This window comes from Vulpes vulpes, chromosome 11 (assembly GCF_048418805.1).
Source record: "Vulpes vulpes isolate BD-2025 chromosome 11, VulVul3, whole genome shotgun sequence".
NCBI lineage: Eukaryota > Metazoa > Chordata > Mammalia > Carnivora > Canidae > Vulpes > Vulpes vulpes.
The window spans coordinates 73773544-73791374 of record NC_132790.1 but is presented as its reverse complement, the minus strand read 5'-3'; the positions used below and the strand labels follow the sequence as shown (position 1 = coordinate 73791374).

Below are 17831 nucleotides of genomic sequence, written 5' to 3'. Positions count from 1 at the left end.
GTAGGAATAACAAGGGGTCAGACCTCAGATAAACTTTAGGAATGATTTTTCAACCATAACAATCCCTGAAAATGAACTGGTCTATCTAAAGACCAAGGGATCACCCTATACTGGAGGATTCTAACAGCTCACCTTTTTAGTATAGATGGCAGAAGACTTCTAGCATCACATGGGATAGTGAGAACAAATCCTTCTCCCCCTGTCTACTGCAGTTCCATGAGATCATACCTGTAAGCACATTTTGAGTTCTTTAGAAAAGTTGTCACCAAATTCTAAAATATTTGTGTGAAGGTATTTGTGTCTGGATGTTTGAATATACTTTTACCTCTTTTAAAGAGGTTCTAAAACAATCACTTTAAATTTATAGATTTTCTCTAACCTTTGTATGTCACTAAAAAACCTGGTACTTGCATTTTTTTTTCATATTTCAGCCATTAATTTATTTAATATTGTTCACTGTCTTATTTCTTTATATCTTCTGGCTCACTCAGAGATTCTGGATTTCTTTGACCTTGCTTGGAAAAGCCTGATAAGACAAAGATGGAAATCCTGTGTATGTGATAACGATACATTTCCTTGGAAGGGTTGCTAGTGTTGTATACACATTCAGGAAACCCTTAGGTTAGTTAATATTCTAATAAGGATTAGCACTTTTCATTTATATTGCTCTTTGCATCTCAGTTCTCAAATACTTTAAAGATAAGCAGAAATCATAATCAATATTAACTCCCTAAACTTCTTTATTAATATTCAGCACATACTCTTTAGGATTGAACCAGCAGCTTATAGCCTTGGTGTGTTATTTTCAAAGAACCAGAAACTTGTATTTTAAGATGATGATTATTATCTCAATTCAAGGATTTTGAATTTTTTGGTTTTATAGGTCATTTTCAAAGTTCAGGAATGCAAGAAAGGGTGTTAGTGTTATATTGGTAAAATATATCAAAGTAGCAACTCCTAAATTTGCCAACATTTCCCAGTGAATTTGTAAGAATGTCTTTTCTCCAGAACCTAATATATTTATCTGTATACTAACTTCTACATAGGGCTATGGAACACACCTGATGAATCACTTGAAAGAATATCATATAAAACATGATATCCTGAACTTCCTTACATATGCAGATGAATATGCTATTGGTTATTTCAAGAAACAGGTAAGTTTTTCACTGTGCAGCCCTGTTCTGTCATTTCTTTTCTTAATATGTACTTAGGTTAGCCTTCATCCAAATAAGTATTTCCCCTAGAATTTTCTACTTAAAAGAAGGACATACATTTATTTTTTAATCCTTAAGAGTAAGCTTCAGATTGTAGTAAAGGGTATGACCAGTACATAGTAAGTACTAAATAAATATTTTTTGAGTGAATGAATGAATGCCATCTATAAATGAAGTATAATACTGCATTCTGGAATTCTAAAACATGGTATCCCCAGACTAAGGAGAAGTTCCCAGGCTAGGTGAGTAGAGTTCTTCGTGAATGAGAGAAATAGATTCAGTCTCTGGAAAGCTACCATTTATCACAGCAGAAAGAAAATTCTGAAGTTTATGAAGGGCTCCTGACAGTCCTTTGGCAGCATGCAGCAGGCTAGGAGCTTGGCTGTCTTTGTCCTTTCTTACCAGAAGTTTTCAGCTCAACTCTTTAACGCTTATTCTCTGGCTGCATTTTTTAATAAAGATTTTATTTATGTATTCATGAGAGACACAGAGAGAGAGAGGCAGAGACATAGGCAGAAGAAGAAGCAGGCTTCCTGTGGGGAACCCGATGTGAGACTCGATCCCAGGACCCCAGGATCATGACCTGAGCCAAAGGCAGACACTCAACCACTGAGCCACCCAGTGGCCCCAGCTGCATTTCTTTTTATTATTTTTTATTTTATTTTTTTTTGCATTTCTTTTTAAATAGTGCTTTATAATTCCTAAACATTTTCATTTCGTTTTCTAACTACAAAAGTAAAGTTATTGTAGAAATTTTGGAAGACACAGTAATGCAGAATGAAGAAAAATCACTTGTACTTCTACCACCCATAGAGATTTACTGTTAATGTTTTGATATATATACCCTTCTAACAATTGTTCTATGTGTGTGTTCATGTGTGTGTGTGTATATATATATATATGTATATTATATATATATATAAATATAAAGCTTGGCTCATATTATATGTAATTTAATAACTTTCTGATTATCATTTATATAATTTTTGATGGTTCTCTGAAGTTTTATGGTATAATTAGAAAATAATTCATTAAACCAATACTATAGTTTTAGGACATTCGGGTGTTTCTTATATTAAGTGTACATTATAAGTATACAACATTGATTTATGAGAACTCTTTGTATATGAGGATATCAACCTTTTATGATTTTTCTCCCATTTGTCAGTTGTTTCAACATTGCTATGACTTTTGATGTGTACAGAGTTTTAAATATTTCATTACATAAAATCTATTATCTTTTTTTTTTAATAAGTTTTATGTGACTAGAGAGTTTTTCCTCCTCTGATATCAGATAGTTAATCTATTTGTTTTCTTCTCATTCTTTGGGATGTGTCTCTGACTTTTATAATAAAACTCATTAGGGAGAACTCATTGGGATTGTCAACTGAAGTTTTGAGTGTCAGCTTAGACTGCAAATGTCTTGTGAAGCTTGAAAATCAGTCATGACTTGATGGGATGAGCACTGGGTATTATACTATATGTTGGCAAATTGAATTTAAGTTAAAAAAATAGGAAATTGGTTATGGTTCTTAAATAACTTGTCTGTAGTCCTCTTTGAGGATGATGGCAATGATTGCTTGGAAAATCAGTTTTTGCTGAAAGGGAGGCAGGAAACTGCTGATGACAGTTCTGGATTCCAAAATAACTTACTGTAAAGAACTGAAATAGGTACTATAAGGAAAATTATGTTTATATTATAAATATATGAATATATGCCCCATAGCACCAGGTTATTGCAGATTAAACTATATAAATGAATATATTGCAAGTAAGTGTTACACAACTATACATTATGATGGTCTAGAAGTTTTTGCCTATACAGTAGGGGTTTCATTTCCTCAACATCAAAGTTCTAATTATTATATATACATATATATATATATATTTTTTTTTTTAAAGATTTTATTTTTAAGTAATTTCCATACTTAAAGTGGGGCTTCAACTCACAACCCTAAGATCAAGAGTATTATGCTCTGGGATGCCTGGGAGGTTCAGTTAGTTAAGCAGCTTAGGTTGTGAATTCAGGGTCATGAGATCAAGTCCCACATCAGGCTTTGTGCTCAATATGGAGTCTGCTTGGGTTTCTTTCTCCCTCTGCCCCTGACCCTGCTCTCTCTCACACTCTCTTGCTCTCTCAAATAAATAAAATCTTAAAAAAAAAGGGGGGGGGGGAGAGAGAGTTGAATGCTATACTGACTGAACCAGGCAGGCACCCCTAATTATTATATTTTTTTGATAAGCTTTTCTTTCAGAACTTAGATCAGTTTTGATTTGTTGAGAATCCTGGGGTCCCCTTCCCAGTTTGGGAGAAATTGTGCAGTTTATTATTTATTTAATTTTATTTTTTTAAGATTTTTTTTTTTATTTATTAGAGAGAGAGAGAATGAGAGAGAGAGACAGGGAGAGACACAAGCAGAGGGAGAAGCAGGCTCCATGCAGGGAGCCGGACATGGGACTTGATCCCGGGTCTCCAGGATCAGGCCCTGGGCTGAAGGCGGCGCTAAACCACTGAGCCGCTGGGGCTGCCCAAATTGTGCAGTTTAATATAAAACTCAATCTTATATTAATTCTGTTAAAAATCATTTAGTGATTTACTAGGATTATTTTAATGTCTTCCTGTTTGCACAGTTTGATTTTAATGTTTCTGAACTCCACAGAGGGGTTTCATGTTAATCCTTTCCAGAATGGTATGATGACAACTTGAAAGAAGTGTACTTTGCTGCCTACCATATGGTTTACATGCAGTAGAAATTTGATGCACAACAGCCATTATGAATGAATTTATTTGCTTTTCAGGGTTTCTCCAAAGAAATTAAAATACCTAAAACCAAATATGTTGGCTACATCAAGGATTATGAAGGGGCCACTTTAATGGGATGTGAGCTAAATCCCCGGATCCCATACACAGAATTTTCTGTCATCATTAAGAAGCAAAAGGAGGTAAACATGTGACCAACTCCTCTTCCTTTCCATGCAGGCCAGTCTTCTTTGGGTGAGTTGTGCATCTCTGGGCTGTGCGGATGGCTCTACTGCATATCATAATTTCAGTTTGCTGTGGTTTGTATAGATTTCTTCTTTGATGGTATCCTTGATCTGTTTCCTCTCTAGGCACCATTCCTAAAAGGGTCAACACTTGTTAAATTTGTGTAAAACACAAAACTTGTACCTTCAAGACCTTTTACACTCTAGCCTCATCGACCCTTCCCAAATTTCCCTCTTGGCTTATCTAAACTCGTCTCTAAAAGTCATTACTGATGCTTTAAGCCTGGTCTTAATACATTACTCCCCTCACTCTCCCAACACACACACAAATTGGAATGCTGCGGCCTGTGTTCAGTTTCTCCTTTGAACTTCTTTAGCACGAGTTTGTTCCACTTACTTGATTTTTGTTATTTATCCTCTTATGTAGGTATTTATCTCAGGGTTTATTCATGTCTGCTTTTAACATTGCAACTTCTGAAGGCCTGTATTTCTAGGAATTCAGTGACTTGTTATCTGATTTTGGGGTGAGGTCTTTTATGCATATAAACAAAAAGAGGAACAGTGAGAGGACAGGTTGATAGATATGACAACATGGTAATTTTACATTTGTCTAAGACAGAAGAAAAGACCATAAAAAGAGCATAATTGGGGAGGGTGAAGAGGCTGTTTATTAAATGAATGAATTTTATGTTAAGCCCAGGATCACCTTCTTGCTACCCCTAGTTTGTTGGAGTTCAGCAATGGGCTTTGAGGCTGTGACATCCCTCATCAATTCCACTTTATACCTCGTTATTCACTCTAGTGTCCTTTTTCTCTAGCAAATAACTGAAAAAGACATCTGTCTTCAACCCATCTTTGTTTTCTGGTTTCTACTAATGTCCCTTAATCCCAATTCTTAGTTGTTTGTCAGACATCATTGACATAACAGGCATAAAACTCCATACACAGGGTCTGGTGCATAGTAGGTGCTCAATAAATATTTCCCTTTTTTTTTAAAGGGGAAGAGGGGAAGGCCAGGCTTGTTCTTATGAATGTGAGTGAAAGCCTTTTTTTCTGGGGGGGGGGGTGGGTATAGAAAATAAAAACAACCTTTGTTGTGTCTTGCTCAGAGATGCCAGCCTTAGAGAGAATTCCAAATAGGGTACTTGGAGAGTTAATAAAAACACAGCAGCCTCCTTTCTCTGTCTCTTTCTCAAGAGCTAGCTTTCTTCATTGTTCTCTAGAGTTTAATGAGCAGGTCTGTATTCAACAGCTCTGTGTTCAGCATGAGGGGTTGCTGGCCAACTAGAGCCATCACCAGGCAGTCAGCTGCCCTTCCCTCCTTCCTCCTCTGACAGCACCCATGCATCTTTGGTGGAAGCAGAGAGCAGGATTCCCCTGCAGATTCGCCTAGTCCAGATCTGTTAGCTCTTACCACGTACAGGGGGAAGCCACAAATAGCTAGCAAAAGCAGTCAGTTGTTTAGAAGATAATGCTTCCTCCCCTTCCTCTTTCTCCTCTCCTCTCCTCTTGGATCTCATCTCCCTCTCTCCTCACCTTCCCTGTTTGCCTCCAGCCTTAACACCCACCCCTGAATAGATGATGGAGGCTGGGAGCTAGCTGTGAACCTAGTTTTTTTCAAAGAAACCTGAAGTCACCATAATAAAATATTGTGTAGGATCTTCTTCCACAGAATTCAAATGATTTTCACAAGGGTCTTTATTCCAACTTTTGAAAACCCAAAAGCCAAAGACAGGGACTAATGATAGTAACAAATAAGTTATTTGTATATGGAGGGCTTTCCTGGCCCCTGAAAGCATGCAAGAGCAGAGTAAGTTGTGGTTGTGGCTAGTAGAGATGGAGAGAGAAAGCTAGTACAGTTGGACAGGGGAGCGGGGAGTTGCGGGCCACTTTGTGAGTGTTGACTCCAAGGGGAGAGTGGGTTCCATAGGGGCCTAGCATCATTAGAGGTGTCTTCATGGGAAATATGTTTTCAACTGTAGTAAGCCTGCTAAATCCCAGCAGCATGGGCGAAGATTCAGAATCCAACATAAGTAGATTCATGGGCAGCTAGGATCATAGGTGTGCTGGTGATAAAAGCCACCAAATGAGAAAGTGTGAGTAGGTCATGAGCCAGCGGAGTTGAGTGTATATATGTGGGAGCGGGGGTGGGGTGGGGCGGGGAGTGCTGGGAGGGGATACTTCTCAAATCTTCATCCAAGTGTGAGACAACAAGGGACTGGATTCGGAGGATCCAAAGTAATCGTGAGGCCAGCCAATGTGATTTCTTTGTAAGAACACCTGCTAAGACTTGGTAGCATATTAAAGATGGGGGAGTCCCCCCAGATCTTCTGTTTGGGAAGACTAAAATGAAGGGATGATACAGGAGAAGGATCTGAAGAAAGATGATGACATGATGGAGAAGTGGACACATTTTCGAAGGAGGTAAAGATAAAAGACTGAAACAGAAGTAAAGTGTCCCCTTTCTCCAGAGCAACCGTGGGGGGCACAGAGGGGTTAAGACGTCATTATGAGTCACTCACCAGGATCCCTCCACTTTCAAGGTGCTTCGCAAGGTTTATGGAAGCCATTGGGGTGGGTTATCACATCTGAGAAAAATCCCTGATAAAGAGAAAAAGTTTTACAATTATATTCAAAATTATATTTTCTAAAGGTGTTTAATTAAGAGACTACCATTGGGATTCTCTTTCCAAAAGACTTAGACTGGGGAGGGGTGCCTGGCCAGCTCAGTCAGAAGAGCATCCAATTCTTGATCTTGGAGTTGTCAGTTCAAGCCCCACACTGGGTGTAGACATTACTTAAAAATATTTTTCTTTTTTTTTTGATTAATTTTTTTTTCTTTAAAGAGAGAGTGTGCATGCGTGCTAGTGGAGGAGGGGGCAGGGTTAGAGAAACTCAAGCAGATTCTCCATTGAGCTGGATGCCTTGCGGGGCTGGATCCCACAACCCTGAATTCACTACCTGAACTGAAATCAGGAGGGGGGGTTGCTTAACCGACTTAACCCAGGTGCCCCCCCAAAATAAAATCTTTTTTGAAAAAAATAAAAAGACTTAGACTCAAATAGACAAAGGGAGAACATCCATTTAGATCTATCCTGTCCAAAGTGACAGCCACTAGCTATATATGGCTTTTGAGCACTTGGTATGTGGCTAGTTGAAATTGAAATGCACTTACATATAAAATATACTCTGATTTTGAAGATTTGTTAGGAATAAAAGAATGTAAAATACACATTTTTTTCTGTAGATTATATGGTGCAGCAAGAATATTTTGGACATAACGGATTAAATAAAAGTGTGTTGTTAAGATCCAATTTTACCGGTTACTTTTTACTTTAAAAAATGTGGCTACAGGAACATTTAAAATTATATAAACAGATTGCATTATATTTCTGTTGTAATCTAGCAGTAAACTAGATTTACCAGGAATATACTTTTACTAGTCCCATTCACTTTAGGAAGCTCTTTGTTTAATTGTTAGGATTAAAATGCATTCATGCTGGAGCCTTTACCAATGATGATACGTTTGAGATCAAGCTGTTAGGAACTGGAATTTTTGTTTTCCTTTGCACTTTCAGTTAGGGACTGCTACCGAGTGGGTTTTTTTTTTTTTTTTTTCTCTTCAAATTTGTATTTAAATTCTCATTAGTTCACATATAGTGTAATATTGATTTCGGGAATAGAATTTAGTGATTTGTCACTTACATACAACACCCAGTGCTTGTAACAGGTGTCCTCCTTAATGCCCATCCCCCATCTAACCCACCCCCCTACCACCACCTCCATCAACCCTCAGTGTGTTTTCTACTGTTAAGAGTCTCTTATGGTCTGTTTTTTTTTTTTTTTCTCTCTCTCTCTTTCATTCTCTTGTTTTGTTTTTTCTTTTCCAAAATGCAGTTATGACAGTTAATCTCTGGATAGCTATTTTTAATTATTTTCTTTTTTTTTAAAATGGGAAACTGCACTGTTTTGGAAATAGGTAACCTTAGTACATTAGGAATTATTGTACAAAACAAACACCTCTCCAAAATCCCTAATCCATCCTGGCTGCTTACACCAGGAGTTGTGTTGCCTCAACAATTTGGAGCTGCTTTTTTGATGTAAACATTATGGGTTAGGGCTCATGCCTTGGAATTTTTAAATAATAATGTGTGCCTTCTAATCCAAAAGGGAACAGTTAGTTCCCAGTTGGGGAATGTGAAGAGATCCCGGGGCCGGAGCTGGGCTGGGTAGCTGATGCACAGGGCTGCTTTGCTGTTCCCCAGAGAAGACAGGGCACAGTAACTGGCTTCTGTGGTAAAGAGGACAGTGTGCCCTAAGGGCAGTGTGTCTTCTCAATATTGGCTTCTTTGATGGCTGGGGACAGGTATTCAAAGGCGGTTGTATGAATGCCACTAGAGGGGGCGACCCATAGCAACGTTTTCACACCTTACCTGTTCAGTAGCTTTCACTCTTTCGCCCTTTTTGTGTCTTGAATGAAGACTTTATTTAGGAGACTAAGACTTCTTGGGTTGACTGACTTCATCCATGCCACAGACTCTGTCACTATAAACATGTTCTCTTCCTGTGCTTTACAGATCATTAAAAAGCTGATAGAAAGAAAACAAGCCCAGATTCGAAAAGTATACCCTGGACTTTCCTGTTTCAAAGATGGAGTTCGACAGATCCCAATAGAAAGCATTCCTGGAATTAGTACGTACAGACCTTTTGTTCGAAGCAAAGTCTTTTGGTGATGCCCTGAGATGTGTTTGAAACAATTGCCAGGGTGCAGCGATTTGGAGAGCTTTTTGCCTTGCCTGTCTCCATCTGTGGTGTTTGTAGTCTTAAGAAGGGAGGACGTGCTTTCCCTTTGTCTTTTCTCTACTCAGTGCAAACAAATCAAGGAGAACATAGATGACCCCGTCTCATAGCTGTTAATATCCATCATTTTTTTAGAGATGGCTATGTATAGCCTGGGGGGAAGTCCACTTTTACAAATGGGGAAATTGAGTTGCAGAATGGTTAAGTCCTTTGACCTCAAAGAGCACATGGCCTGCAGCTGTCAGAATGAGAAGCAGAGGCATGCTACTCTGCAAACCTGTTACTGTTTGCATCCTTGCTCATCGCTGTCATCGTTGCAGCCCGCACAGGCCCCTGCTTGGCCAGATTCCTCTCTCCACATTTCGAAAAAAGATGATTGGAAAACATATCATTTGTTTGGAGTTCCCTATTTTCGAGTAGTTTCTCCAAGGGTTCTTACCTGTGAGTGTTAGAGATGAATCTTCTTTGGTGAAAATATGTAATATAGCTGTTTTTGAAAGCTATTGAGTAGCCACACTTCCATTTCAAATCCGGGATCTTCTAGTATATTGAAGATTTAATACACGACACAAAACCAAACACACTACAGTTCTCCAGAAAAAAAAATAAGACCCTATTTGGGCAAGTGATATTCCTTCAATACGATAGCTACCCTATAACAGATACTACTTTTACTTCTAGACCTAGAAATTTCACTTCCCCTATATTATCCCTGTTAAGGGCAGAATAGCTGTCATATTGCTGAATGCCTATGTGTGCGAGGCATTCTTCTGTTTAGTTTTTTACATACATCCACTCTTCTCAAAAGGAATGATGGCATCTCATTTTTAGAGATCTGCCTTATAGGTTGATAAATTATAGAGGCGAAATGTTAAGTAACTGATCTAGGATAAATTAGCTTTTTTTTTTTTTTTAAGTTTCTGCTTTTTTTTTTTTTAAGACTTTTATTTATGCATGAGAGAGAGAGAGAGAGAGAGGGAAAGGCAGAGACACAGGCAGAGGGAGAAGCAGGCTCCATGCAGGGAGCCCCATGCGGGACTCGATCCTGGGTCTCCAGGATCAGGCCTTGGGCTGAAGGCGGCGCTAAACCGCTGAGCCACCAGGGCTGCCCCAATAAATTAGCTTTTAAGGAGAGAGCAAGAAATCAAGTCCAGGTCGATTGGACTTAGGCTGTGTTTTCTTTCTGCTGCACTAAACCATCTTCTATTAAAAGCAGGATCTTTGCCAAATAAAACAGAGACCGGGAAAAAGTTTGTCCTAACCTAAAAATAACGGTTTAATTCTTTCACCTGGTGATTAGCAAAAAATGTTGATTTAGAGTTTAAAATATACATACACCCCCAGTCCTGGATGTCTTTGTTTTTTTATGCTTTCCTCTGAAAAGTTGGGAGTTCCTGCTTTAAAAAACACTTAACAGAAAGTGCTGTTGGCCGTCTTGGAAATGTTTCACGCTGCTAACTGTAGAAGGAAGTAACTAATTGCAGTTGATTTCTGTCTCTTCCCAGAGATAGACTTTTACTGAGGCATGCCTATAATTTATCTTATTTTTGATAAGTATTTTGTTATTCTCTTGACCAAAAGCAGTTCTCATTTAGTGTTTAATTTCGTTGATATATAGGAGAGACAGGCTGGAAGCCGAGTGGAAAAGAGAAAAGGTAAGTAAGATGGGTGAGAGGACATGAAGGGAAGTGATTTTTCTTTCCTCTCAGCACCTTAGAGGAAGTGGGCAAGCTGCATGTAATCACCCATTACAGCACTTGCTACGTTTCAGTTTTCGTTAAAAAATTCTGGGATGGTTCCCATTTTAGGTTTTTGTAAAAATAAGCGGAATAGGAATCCCCTGGCAAGAGGGCAAAAAACTAATCATTGTTCCCTGTTGTTACTCTTTTCCTTTCAAGTAAAGAGCCCAAAGACCCTGACCAGCTTTACAGCACGCTCAAGAGCATCCTCCAGCAGGTGAAGGTGGGTGTTTTCTTTTCATTCACTTCATGCAGATATTTTTGAAATGATTTCCCACATGGAATTTCCATATTAGATACCTTACTTTTTTCTTTACTCAAGAGCCATCAAAGCGCTTGGCCCTTCATGGAACCTGTGAAGAGAACAGAAGCTCCGGGATATTATGAAGTTATAAGGTTCCCCATGGGTAATGCCATTAACCTTTTCTAAGTATAGATGTAACACTCTCTGGATGGCGGTGTGGGGGACAAAAGGTTGCTGAGGTTGATTGGTGCTCTTCTGTTGTAGGGTAGGGTGTGTGCTGGGTGGTGGGATTCCTGCACCCACGGAGGGGCAGTGGTATAGAGCAGAGTCATAAAGGACAGGTGGGGGTGGCTGTGTTGTTTAGATGTGCCTGCAGCCGACAGCGACAGCGCTGGAGGCAGAAAGCCCAGGTGGGGAACTGCACGCAGCAGGAGATGTGAAGCCGGCTGTTTGGACAGAACTTTGTTTCTGTTCTACCTGATGGGTTGCAAATGGAAGACTTTAGGTTATCGTCCTGACATATTTTGAGCCCTTTGAGGGTCTTTAAAAGCGATACAAAGTTGGATTAAGCTGCTTGCCTGCTATACTAGCGGAGGGAGAAAGTCTAGTAACTCAGTTCTTGATTTTCCATGCTCTTGATGGATACTATTAGTGTCACTATTTATACTCCCTTTAAAAGCTTTGTTCCACATCCAATACCAGACAAACAAAAAATTCCTTTAGAAATGTAGAGTTGTGGAATTTGCTGCTGTGCCGACCCATGCTAAAGTGATTAATTGAAGTAATTGAGCATCTGATTAAACTAGTTTGGCATTGTGTAGATGACAGACAACTAGCTGAAATGTTTTCAGTCAGTGGTGTGGCCATTATTTTGGAAACAGCCTGTGTCTTCTGTTCCTCTTCTACTTGTAGTCTGTTCTTGGTACTAAGAAGGTTTTAAAATCTGAAAGGAAGAACAAAAGGGATACTTTAGCTCCCTGATAAGAGAGTTATTTGTAGGTGTTTTCGATAGCATTAATTTTCACATGAATGTTCTATAGAGTCATTATAATGGTTTTGGTAGTCTGTACTCCATAAAGTGGACCCACACCCATATGCTTTTCTCTTTTCTCTCTGCCTTCTCTTTATTTCAGTTATGAAAACTGAAGTGTGAGGGTTGAGTGAGTCTAGAATTCGGAATGGAAGAGAGTTTGGGGAATTTTCTTTTCTCTTTTTCCTTTCTTAAAGGTTTTATTTTTAAGTAGTTTCTATACCCACAACAGTCACTCGAACTCACAGCCCTGAGAGATCAAGGGTTGCAGGTCCTGCTGACTGGGCCAGTCACATGGCCCTCAGTGTTTTGTATCATGTAAAAAATGTGTTAAAGCTCTTTATGCCCATTTCCAAACTTAAGTTAACTGACCTTTGCATCCTCATCCCCTGGACCGTCTCAGCTTCTCTTAATGAAACTCTCATAGGAGGTTGTATGACTCTGGGGAGAATAACTAGCTTTCAGCCCTGCTCATGTACACTCTGAAGACCTGCAAAGGTAGGTCCAGAAGATCTTGTCGGTCACCACCTACTCTCAGCCTGCTTTCTGGAAGTGTTTTGCTTGGTCCAGCCTGGGAAGGGTATGAGCCTCTCCAGTTGGATACCACCTATGTGCATAGCTGAATGCTCATGAGGGGAATGTCAGCCCCTTTGAGCAAGACCAGTGGTGGACTGAGGTGTGTTCTAGACAAAGTTAATTAAAACAGTGGACCGTGCTGTTTAGGGGAGCAATAGTATTTTTCTTTGAGTGCCTTTAGGTGCTGCTGAGTGAAATGTGTAGTCTTGCCCTTAAGATAGTCATGTTTTTGAGAACAAGATTGACAAATCAGTAATTTTACTTTCCTCCATTATTGCCTTCTCAGCTTTTTCTAAAATATTTTTCTTCTCTTTTTCTTGTGCTCTCAAAAACTCTTTTTCTCCCATATGAATGAGGTCTAACTTGTGTCATTTGGGGAATCTCATTCAGAACATTGTCTGAATAGTTTAGCCCAAGCTTATCTTCTTACCATGCATGGATTGCTACACAGGATTTTCCTATTTATCCAGAACTCCTGAGTTGGTGGGAGGGATGAATGTAGAATAATTTAATGAGTAGAATAGTTTTATGGAGACATACGTGGCATCACTGATAATTAATCACCTTTTTAAACCCATGTCATTTGATCAGCTAAGCCCTCTAATAAAGCTAGAGGAGAAGGATGTTATTTGTAACTTAATAGAATAGAAATATAGAAAGGAAATATGGAATATGCAGAATAGATTGTAATTATTCTGAAAGATCCAAAAACTTCTATGACTCTCATTTTGTTTCTGCTATATTTTAGGCTCTCCCCAGCTCTTACTTCCTCTCTTCTGGTTAATAGCTTGAAAGCTTTTGGATAAACATCTTTGTATTTATTCTTTTTTTCCCCTTTTGGTTACATAGCTCTTTATATATTTGACAGCATATCTTAAGTGGTAGGCATGTAGGTGGTAAGGTAAATATCTAACTTTACCTGGAGAGGCACAATTAATTTCATTGCTCTTTTTTTCATTTTATAAGAAGACATCTTATTCTCAGTCACAGTGAGGTGAGACATCTAGTGGGTTATTTGCTGAGCCTTTATAAAGTATCTTAACACTTGCCAATTTATCTCACCTTCCAAACTGTTGTAGTTAGAGAAGAAAGAAAATTAAAAGTTGTACTTACAGATGTGATGGCATACCACTACCCAAGAGAAGCTTTAGTCAAAGGCAAAAGTACACATTTCCCATTTTTTCTTTGGTGTTTTATGGTAGATTTAAGGTTTTGATGTAAATGAATTCTCCCCATTTTTGGATGTTGCACATAAATTTATATATTTCACTAACAGATGACCCTGATGTATTTAGTAAGTTTCTTTCCTTCTAGAAAATTTGATAATATAGTGGGAATTGGGGTTATTGGTAGAGGTGTTTCTTTAGTAATTTTGACTTATTTTTCCATGCACAGTTAATATAGTTTTTAATGACAGAACCAGACTTAGAGACAGGTAGGGACCAATAAGTAAATGAATGTTAGTATCTTCTTTTTTAAGATTTTATTTATTTATAATTTTTAAAAAAGATTTATTTATTTATTTGAGAGAGATATAGAGAACTAGAGCCAGAGGAGAAGCTGAGGGTGAGGGAGCAGGAGAGAAATAGACCCCGGCTGAGCGGGAAGCCTGATACAGAGCTCCATCCCAGGACCCTGAGATCATGACCTGAGCTGAAACCAAGAGGTGGTGACATAACCGACTGAGCCACCCAGGTGACCCTGTTCATATGAGAGAGGAGAGGGAGAGTGTGTGCACATGGGGGGAGGGGCAGAGGGGAAAAGAGAGAGAGAGAGAGAGAATGAATCTCAAACAGGCTCCACCCTCAGCGCAGAGCCTGATGTAGTGCTCAATCATATAACCCTGAGATCATGACCTGAGCTGGATTCAAGAGTTGGATACTTAACTGAGCCACCCAGGCACACCCAAATGTTAACATCTTTTAATCTTTATGGAATTCTTTAAATCAGTTCTAAGAGTGAGGAGTAAACAAGCTCCAGAATATTGTTACAAGTTTAGATAAAGTACTGTTTTCATTTGTAAAATAATACAATTTAAAGCAAATAAATATACTGGGGAAATATTTTTATAATAGTCTCTCAAGGCTTACTTGCTTTAGAAAATAAATTATTGTTTGTGATTTTTTTTTTTTTTACTGCCCGTGATTCTTATTTCATGGACAGAGCATGAAACTAAATTCATTTGAACTATTTCATATGCAAGGATACTGTTTTATCTGTAGACTTATTTATGATCAGTTTTTCTACTTTAGTTCTGTCTCTACAGCACCAAAACTAACTGTGAATTTAATGAAACAAACTCAGTCTTATTGTTTGGATTTAAGTAATGAAACAATTCAGACAAATGTTCCACCTGCTGTACTCCGTGTGGATAGAGCCTCTTCTGTATAATTCTGAATGAATAGCTAACAGTGCTCAGTTTATACTTTTCGCTGCTATCTATTTAGCTTCCTTGTGCTGAATAGGGGATTGGGCCAGATGACTAATAATGGTCCCTTCGATGTGAAAATGCTGTGATTTTACACAAGAAGCCCTCACAACAGAAACAACATAAGATTTAAGAACTGTTTGCCTTGATCCTATGAATGTCTCCTTACGGAGGGCATTGGGATGGTAAAAATGTAGCCAAACTGATGACATATATTTCTCTCCCTGTCTCCCTTTTGTCAACTGGTGTTTAAAAGGAGTCAAAGATTGCTAATATTTTTTTTTCCTGTGCAGATCTGAAAACCATGAGTGAACGGCTCAAGAATAGGTACTACGTGTCTAAGAAATTATTCATGGCAGACTTACAGCGAGTCTTTACCAATTGCAAAGAGTACAACCCCCCTGAGAGTGAATACTACAAATGTGCCAATATCCTGGAGAAATTCTTCTTCAGTAAAATTAAGGAAGCTGGATTAATTGACAAGTAATTTCCCCCCCCTCTGCTTCTTAGAAACTCATCAAGCAGTGTGCCTAAAGCAAGGTGGTTTAGTTTTATAAAGAATTGGACATGATGTATTGAAGATACTTGTAAATGTAATAATTAGCACTTTCGAAAAACAAACAAAAAAACCTCTTAGCTTTTCAGATATGTATTTAAAGTGAAGTCATAGAACATTTTTATTTTATGGAATAGATTTTAATCTATTTACTACTATTAATGTAAATTTTCTATGGCATGTCCATTAGCTGAATATTCAATAATAGATGATCAGGGGTTTCCTCAAAACCTGTGTATGAGGAAATTGCACATAGTACCAAGATTTGGGGGAATGCTGAAATCTTTCAGACCATGAATGTTTCCATTTTTTTCTAATGGAATGTGAGAGTTTATTTTTATTTTATTCTGAAGGACTTTAAGGAAGGGATACATGATAAAGCCTGTAAAAGGTGAAATATGTGATGTTTGAAGTCTCATTGTAGACATTTTATATATATTTTTTAAAAACACTCATCTAGATGAGGTGCTTTGAGCAGTTCTGAAAAATGCAGTTCCAGAAAAGCAACTGCCTTGATTCCTAAGGAAGAAATTCTAAATAATGCAAACTTTTTTATAAGCATCTGGGTTTTTGATAATTCTGTCTACTTACAATAAACTTGTGAGCACATAACCACTATTTTAATAATTATTTTCTCTACACAAATGTGTAATATTATATTTGACTTTGCTTATGCAGGCCATAAGTTCCAAAAGGCAATCTCCTGATGCACAGAGGCATATGTTTAAAAACACTTGAGATTGAATCAACATGCTTTAATAAGAAAAGATGCATAATCTACATATGTATCAAATTTGGTGAATCCTTGTTCTAACGAATAAGGATTTTTTTTCTCCTTTTCTATGATAGACACAACCCCACTGATAATGTATTAAGTGAACATTTTTCCTTTTCCATCTCCAGATTATATTCATTGTCTGAGGTGAATTAAATCACCAAAATTTGCTGTCAGTATTTTAACACCTACATTGGAAGACAGACCCAGGGTAATATCCCACTAAAGTCCATCATGCAACCTTATTAACTGGTCTTGGGATTCTGGCTTAGTGCTTGAGTTTATTTCCTGATTAACACTACATAGAAAAGTGGGACATCTGCCATCCCAACTCTGGGAGAACCAACTAATATCAAACAAATGAAGGCCATTTTGATGGTCTTTGACACTAATTTTTATGATACAAATTTATAAACTGATTTTTGTAAAGGACTAGGTTTTAAAAGTATATTTAACTTGATGTTTTCTATCAGCATAAATGAATTAAAATGATCATTTAATAGTTGTTAAAAACAGTTGCCAGAGATAATCTGCAAGAAGGAAGAAAATCTGCAAATGGCTGTTAAGTGGGAAGTATTATGTTTTTAAGATGTAAGAGATATTCAGAATGCTCACACTGAAAATTGCCTCAACTTTTTTAAGTATAAGAAACCACCCTGAGTGGCATCTAGATTTCTAATGAAGAATGATGATACAGTTTGGATTAAGTATCTTGGACTGGTTTTAAACAGTGCTTTGTACTGAATCTGCTGAAGCATCTGTCCAGCTTGGTATCCTGTGAAAGTTTGTTATTTTCTGGGTAGACATTCTTATAGAGTATTGTCTTTAAAATCAGATTGTCTCTTCTATATTGAAAGCATTTTTATGTTTTCTAATTTAAAAATTAATATTTTCTTATAGATATTGTGCAATAAAGCTGAAGTAGGATGTGTGGTTTTTGCAAATGCTTTAACAGCAGATAAAATTTTACATTTGTAAAATTAATATATTGTACTGGTACAACATAGTTTTAAATTATATTTTAAAAAGCTCTCAGTTTGGTGTTGTGTTTTCTTCTTCTAGCCCATTAAATTTAACAGGGCAAGTGTATGATCTGGTTGATGACCATCGACTATGTCCATAATTCATAGATTTTAGGCGTCTTGTTGAACATGTTTAGAATTGTTGCGCTTGTTAGAAGTTTCATAAGAATTACAGCCCCACCAGTGAGAAAAGTTCATGAGAGACACTTGAGTGTGTTTGTGTTTTTTGGGTGGTCCACTGTGCATCTTGCCCACTGTCATTCATTAAACAAAAAAAATCCCAGTGAAAGAAGAGTGTTATTGGTTTAGAAATTAAAGTTTTTCCCCAGTTTTTCTACTGTGCATCTGTGAAATAGATCAATGAAGACATAAGAAATACAGCTGATTCTTTCATATTTCATAATGAGCTTATAATGTCATTCAAAATGCTGACTGCATGAAGGAATACTGTATCCTGTT

The 17831-nt window shown here is 37.7% G+C and overlaps 1 protein-coding gene across 7 annotated transcripts in view; it reads left to right on the top strand.

The window, feature by feature from the left end:
- KAT2B (lysine acetyltransferase 2B) overlaps positions 1–17385 on the top strand; it is a 102369-nt gene extending 84984 nt beyond the window's left edge. For 6 of the 7 annotated variants that reach the window (XM_072726745.1, XM_072726740.1, XM_072726746.1 and 3 more), the window contains exons 12-18: positions 1047–1157; positions 4017–4160; positions 8780–8894; positions 10621–10657; positions 10901–10964; positions 11064–11148; positions 15313–17385. In XM_072726745.1, coding sequence (XP_072582846.1) covers positions 1047–1157; positions 4017–4160; positions 8780–8894; positions 10621–10657; positions 10901–10964; positions 11064–11148; positions 15313–15506 — 750 coding nt within the window. In that variant the 3' untranslated portion in view covers positions 15507–17385. The remainder of the gene's footprint in view (positions 1–1046; positions 1158–4016; positions 4161–8779; positions 8895–10620; positions 10658–10900; positions 10965–11063; positions 11149–15312) is intronic. The other variant, XM_072726743.1, reaches the window with a different exon arrangement.
- Positions 17386–17831: the final 446 nt, after the last annotated feature.